This window comes from Micropterus dolomieu, linkage group LG07 (genome assembly GCF_021292245.1).
Source record: "Micropterus dolomieu isolate WLL.071019.BEF.003 ecotype Adirondacks linkage group LG07, ASM2129224v1, whole genome shotgun sequence".
NCBI classification, from domain to species: domain Eukaryota; kingdom Metazoa; phylum Chordata; class Actinopteri; order Centrarchiformes; family Centrarchidae; genus Micropterus; species Micropterus dolomieu.
This window is the reverse complement of record NC_060156.1, coordinates 136,225-143,162: the sequence shown is the minus strand read 5'-3', so window position 1 is coordinate 143,162 and position 6,938 is coordinate 136,225. Positions and strand designations below refer to the sequence as shown.

Genomic DNA, 6,938 nt, shown 5'->3' with positions numbered 1-6,938 from the left:
TGAGCTCCTCTCTCCTCTACTTTCTCTCCCTCTGTATGCAACCTCATCCCATTATTGCATGTTACTAACACAACTTCTCCCCTTTCTGGTAGTCTTGTTCTTTCTCGTCCCTCTCCTCTCTCCTCCTATCACTTCCTGCAGGTGTTTCTGGCTCTGGAGCTGTGGAGTCTGGATCTGTGGTTGCGGGTCACCTGCTGCCCCCGTGTTCCTGCTCGACACCCTCTGCTGCAACGACTATTGTTACTAGTCTTATTGTTATTATTGTTATTATAATCATTAACATTACGATTGTTATCATTAACACTATTATAAATATCTGTACCATTTTTCATTTAGTCTATAGCAACATCACCTTTACTGTCTGTACCTCTGTGTGGATATTGTGTAGGCTGCCTCCCTCCCCCTCTCTCTCTCTCTCTCTCTTCTTCTCTCTGTTCCTCTCCCCCTCTCTCTCCCCCTCTCTCTCCCCCTCCTGCAGAATGAGAAGACAGATTTACAGCCTACACTCAAGGGCACTGGGCCCAGGTTCCTCCAGTTACCACAAACAGTTCTTCCTCTACAAGGAAGAGAGAGAGATAGGCCACACCCACTCCTGACCCCACAGGGCAAACCTTGCCTGAAATGGTGAAACCTGAAGTGGTACTAAAGCCAACACCTGGTCCCCTGGGCTAAACCCACGGCGCGCTGCCTTGTGATCATACAGTCTGTTCACAGTTGCAGCAACCAAGTTTCCACAGCTACATAAAGGCGCTGACGAAGAAAACCATTCATGTAGTCCACTAAGTTTTTAGGTGGCCCCTCTCAACAAACCCATCCCAAAGGACAGATAAAGCACCCCACAATGAATTCCTGGAACCCAAATCGTTAGGGCTGAAACCCGTATACTCCTGGACTACCTCTCTAGCGGCCAACAAGAACCAGGGCAATCCCTCCTCCCAGTCCTTCCCCATCTCCATACCATATGCACGTAGCATGGACTTCAACGTTTGATGGAAGGGTTCTGTGCATGGTACGCGGATTCACGGTTATGCTTAACCCCCACCTGCTGCAGGATCTATTTGAACATATGGGAAGTCAAGTTAGAACGCTGGCCTGTTAGAATCACACGTGGGATCCCAAAAATAGAGATAAACTGAGTTAAAGCCCTGACTACTTGCTTCACTGAAACACAACGTAGGGGAAATGCAGCAGGATAACCTGTAGCTTGACATATTATAGTTAACATGTATGGGTTAGGGTTATGGCTGGGACGAGACTCAGGGGAGAAGGCATGATTACCTGATTGAGTTTGCCAGTGAGTTGACATATGTGGCACGATTTAACATACCTCACAACATCACGTTTCAGCCGAGGCCAAAAGAAATAACGTAGGACAAGGTCGCACGTTTTCCTTATTCCCAGATGTCATGTGCATATTGCAACAAAACATCACGATAACCACTTGGCTCCACTACCTGAAAAATTGTCTCACCAAGACAGGGTGCCCACTTACGCACCAGCAAGTCCTCCTGAACAAAATAACCCTGGGCTACATCCTTAACCACTTGAGCAGACAAAACCTCATCCCAAAGTACAGAAAGAGATGAATCAGCTTTCTGGCTAGTCACCCAATCCTCCCTTGAAACAGAGGGAGGAAGTTCAGGTAATTGGACCAACCATTCACCAGCATCATCAGGAGCAGATAATTTATGACTCTGTGCACCTGCCACTGAGCAACCTGGAAAAACATCTGGGAAAGTTAACAACTTCCATCTCGCACTCCACATTGTACCGGCTGGGAAACAACTTCAGGTGATTCGCTTGCCCACACCGCCAGCTAGGTCATTGCCCAAAATCATATGTACATCATCAATTGGCAACGCGGGACACACCCCGACAGCCACAACTCCCTGCACCAGATTACAGTCCAGCACTAGTTTATGATGCGGCAACGGAATCAAACCCATTTCCATCCCGGTCATCAGGACAAGATCCCCAGGCTCCGTCTCTGTGGAAAAGGGCAGCATGTTTAGCCGCTGTGTCACGCAACATCTTAATTGGAACACGCCTGTCACTGCCGATTAATGACACCATAGCATCGGTGATGAATGGTTCAAATCCGGAACTGATAGTTGGGGTAACACCGGGCATACACTCGGGTCCCCAACTGACAGCGTACTCACAGCAACAGTAGAACACCACATTACTGGAGCATGAAAGGACAAATTATCTTTCTCTGTTGATTTAACAAGGGGCAGTAACCCCGACCGCCCATCACCTGCAGGCTCATGGGAGGGAGATGATCTGACAATACTTACACGGCTGTGAGAATTAACAGGGTTGTTGTATGCACCTTTCCACCCCACTCCAGAACACGCATTCCCAATATTCCCTTTATGCTTCAGCACGAAATCATCGGCCAGTTTAACTCCCCTAACGGCTGCACTAACTAATATATATGGAAATCTGTTGCAGTAGAGTGTTTAAACTGCTCACAAAGTTCACAAAGATTGTCAAAGTTAACAACCTCCACCGCTGTGCACCAACGCTGAAAATGAGAGGTTAAATCACGGACAAATTCCACATTTCTCTGTTTATCCCCCTTGAACCAATTTCGGAACTTGTGTCGATATGCCTCAGATTTCAACACTGCTGATTTTACATTTACTCATGTGGCAGACGATTTTATCCAAAGAGACTTACATTTGAGGAACAACACAAAAGCATCAACAGAGCATCAACTACAGATCTACAACTGACAATACATACTAGTAAGAGCTCACAGTACATATCACATCAATGGGGTAGATACCGAGGGAAGAAAGTTAGAGTTAACAAACAGTGCAGTCAAAACAAGATCATTGTAGGGGATAGAAGAAGAAGAGCACAGGAAGTGCATGTTAGAGATTAGGAGTTAGAGGTGTTATAAGAGGAAGTGTTCTCGGGAAGAGATGAGTTTTCAAGAGCTTCTTGAAGTCAGAGAGGGACGCCCCTGCTCTGATGGCGGGTGGTAGCTCGTTCCACCATCGTGGTGTCACAGATGAGAACAGGGACTGGGATTGCTTTGTGTCTCATAATCCAGATTAGCCTCACTTCAAATGGCCAAATAAGCCTCCTGCGCCTTTCCAATGAGGACACAATGAAGCAAAAGCACCTTGCTTGAATCTGCCCAGCACCTTGCCTCCACCACGCGTTCAACCAAAATGAAAAACATATCAGGATCATGCTCATTAAATTTTGGCACCAGACGCAAGTCAGAAATAATATCAACAATACCTGACCTAGAGCTAACAGGATCAAACTCCCGAGAAGAAAGCCTGCCCCCCTAATCAGACATTGACCAATAAACTTAAAAAAGTTAATAATCACAAATCAGTCAGCACTGAGCAAAGCATTACAAAACTGACAGAGTTGGTTCAGGGAGGGGCGCCTGAGAGGGGCGAGGCATCACACAAAATAGACTATAAATCAGATATGCCCTTTTCCATCACCAGTACCAGCTCAACTCGCCTCGACTTGGCCGCCACCTGCGGAGCTCCTCAACTCTGACAATATTCAAGCACATTTTTGTTCCGGCATCACTTCTCTAAAACTGTCAATATTTGAAATCTACACAGCTGATTTCTCACCTCAAAACCTCTCAGAAGTGGATTTAGTGATGAAATTCCATATGAAAACTGTAAAATATAAAACTTTCTGTTGCTGGCCTCTGTCTGGTGCAGCAATGATATATATTCTCTCTGGCCAATCAGCAGTCTGTCGTGTTTTCACGACACATTTTAGTATCCCTCAGCTGGAACCTTTTGCACAGTGGAAAACCAAACAAAGGCGAGTCGAGCTGGTGCAGTGGAAAAGGGGTTATATAAATTCTCCAACCATCACAAAACTTTCAGGATATGTTCACATAAGGACCCCACAGACACACTGAAAGTTTCATTCAAATAGACCACTAGGGGGCGCTACAAATGTGAGAAATGGGTGTGGCCTAATAGACTATAAATGTGATTGTCCCATTATTACAAAACCCACAGAATGTGTTTCACTACAATGTTAAACTTTGTGTGTGAAACTATTTTGAAATTGCAACGTAGAATAAAGGTTTGAACCCTTTAATCGACGCTTGCAGCTAAATTTATACTGGTCATTATACAATGATGGGTTCTAGCTGCTGGATATTATAATGAATTTGAGATACTGAGTTGATGTTTTGATGGAAACAAAGAGAAAACATTTTACTGAAAGATTCAGTATCAGTATTTTACGATGTGTCGTATATTTATCAACGTTTCCTCATCGTGTTCACAGGAAACAGCGTCATGTTTCCTTCACTGTGTTTTTATAAAGTGTATTACTGTGACAGCTGTACCCTGTATCCCTCCTTTACGTGTCCTTTCATGGCCAGTATGATGTCTTCAGGATGAACACCACAGCCAGTCCCCTCCTCCAGACCCATGACGTCACTGAAGACGAAAGGATAATACGTCTTTGGTTTTCCTGTTCTGATCTCGTGAGTTTCATACTGTAACAGAGAAAAACCTTGTTTTAGTGCCAGTGAATCATCTGCAGACGTCAGATTCAAATTCAGTAACTCAAGGTTAAAAATCACTAAAGTGAGGGAACAAAATAAGAATATTTAATGCAATAGTATTGCGTATTATATACTGCTATGTTTGTACATTTTATCAGCACACAATATTTTCATTGGGCAGATTTTTGTTTTCGTACTCTTCTGGTGAAAATTCTCTCAGAGTTCGTAGCACTGCCCTCAGCACCAATACACATTCTGCCTCGTAGGACGCTGCTGACAGAGCTGATGAAGCTGGACCTTCCAGCTCCGACGGGCCCGTACAGGAGAATCCGGAGATGGTTGATGTTGTTTTGAGGCTTGTAGTCCTTCACATCCTGGAGAGTATCTTTGTCTCTGTGTAAAGAGATTAAACTGGACTTTAACAGATATATTTTATTGGTCTCAACATCAGTAAACCTCACACATACACAGTTCCCTCCAAAAGTATTGGAGCGGTGAGGCCACTGCCTTTGTTTCTGTTGTTCACTGAAGACATTTGGGTTTAAGATCAAAAGATGAGACAAGAGTTCAGAATTTCAGCTTTGATTTCCTGCTATTCACATCTAGATGTTAAACAGCTATTAGACCACAGCATTCTGAGGTGAGCTAAAGTAAAGGAACAAATAATCTTAAAGTTAATAACATTTAATATTTGGTGGCAGAACCCTCTCTTGCAATAACTGCCTCAACCCTGTCCTCTGTCTCTACTTGTCCTCTGCGTCTCCACCTGCCCTCTGAATCTCTATCTGTCCTCTGCATCTCTACCTGTCCTCTGAGTCTCTACCTGTCCTCTGTCTCTACTTGTCCTCTGCGTCTCCACCTGTCCTCTGAGTCTCTACCTGTCCTCTGTCACACTGGAGCAGAGTCTCTCCTCTTGTGGTAGCCAGCTCTGTCTCTACTTGTCCTCTGAGTCTCTACCTGTCCTCTGAATCTCTATCTGTCCTCTGCATCTCTATCTGTCCTCTGCATCTCTATCTGCCCTCTGAATCTCTATCTGCCCTCTGAATCTCTATCTGTCCTCTGCGTCTCTACCTGTCCTCTGAGTCTCTACCTGTCCTCTGAGTCTCTACCTGTCCTCTGTCACACTGGAGCAGATTCTCTCCTCATTTGGTAGCCAGCTCTGTCTCTACTTGTCCTCTGAATCTCTATCTGTCCTCTGCGTCTCTACCTGTCCTCTGAGTATCTACCTGTCCTCTGAATCTCTATCTGTCCTCTGCATCTCCACCTGTCCTCTGTCACACTGGAGCAGAGTCTCTCCTCTTGTGGTAGCCAGCTCTGTCTCTACTTGTCCTCTGAGTCGCCACCTGCCCTCTGAATCTCTATCTGTCCTCTGCATCTCTACCTGTCCTCTGTCTCTACTTGTCCTCTGCGTCTCCACCTGCCCTCTGAATCTCTATCTGTCCTCTGCATCTCTACCTGTCCTCTGTCTCTACTTGTCCTCTGCGTCTCCACCTGCCCTCTGCGTCTCTACCTGTCCTCTGTCTCTACTTGTCCTCTGCGTCTCCACCTGCCCTCTGAATCTCTATCTGTCCTCTGCATCTCTACCTGTCCTCTGTCACACTGGAGCAGAGTCTCTCCTCTTGTGGTAGCCAGCTCTGTCTCTACTTGTCCTCTGAGTCTCTACCTGTCCTCTGTCTCTACCTGTCCTCTGCTGTCTCTATCTCTCCCCTGAGTCTCTACCTGTCCTCTGAGTCTCTACCTGTCCTCTGTCACACTGGAGCAGAGTCTCTCCTCTTGTGGTAGCCAGCTCTGTCTCTACTTGTCCTCTGAGTCTCTACCTGTCCTCTGTCTCTACCTGTCCTCTGCTGTCTCTATCTCTCCCCTGAGTCTCTACCTGTCCTCTGAGTCTCTACCTGTCCTCTGTCACACTGGAGCAGAGTCTCTCCTCTTGTGGTAGCCAGCTCTGTCTCTACTTGTCCTCTGAGTCTCTACCTGTCCTCTGTCTCTACCTGTCCTCTGCTGTCTCTATCTCTCCCCTGAGTCTCTACCTGTCCTCTGAGTCTCTACCTGTCCTCTGTCACACTGGAGCAGAGTCTCTCCTCTTGTGGTAGCCAGCTCTGTCTCTACTTGTCCTCTGAGTCTCTACCTGTCCTCTGTCTCTACCTGTCCTCTGCTGTCTCTATCTCTCCCCTGAGTCTCTACCTGTCCTCTGAGTCTCTACCTGTCCTCTGTCACACTGGAGCAGAGTCTCTCCTCTTGTGGTAGCCAGCTCTGTCTCTACTTGTCCTCTGAGTCTCTACCTGTCCTCTGTCTCTACCTGTCCTCTGCTGTCTCTATCTCTCCCCTGAGTCTCTACCTGTCCTCTGAGTCTCTACCTGTCCTCTGTCACACTGGAGCAGAGTCTCTCCTCTTGTGGTAGCCAGCTCTGTCTCTACTTGTCCTCTGAGTCTCT

The 6,938-nt window shown here is 46.3% G+C and overlaps 1 protein-coding gene across 1 annotated transcript in view; it reads right to left on the bottom strand.

Annotated features, from left to right (window-relative positions):
* Positions 1–6,938, bottom strand: part of LOC123973999 — a 56,221-nt gene that overhangs the window by 27,070 nt on the left and 22,213 nt on the right. Inside the window, exons 8-9 of the mRNA XM_046054412.1 lie at positions 4,705–4,900; positions 4,346–4,498 (exon numbers count right to left, since the gene is read on the bottom strand). Coding sequence (XP_045910368.1) covers positions 4,346–4,498; positions 4,705–4,900 — 349 coding nt within the window. The remainder of the gene's footprint in view (positions 1–4,345; positions 4,499–4,704; positions 4,901–6,938) is intronic.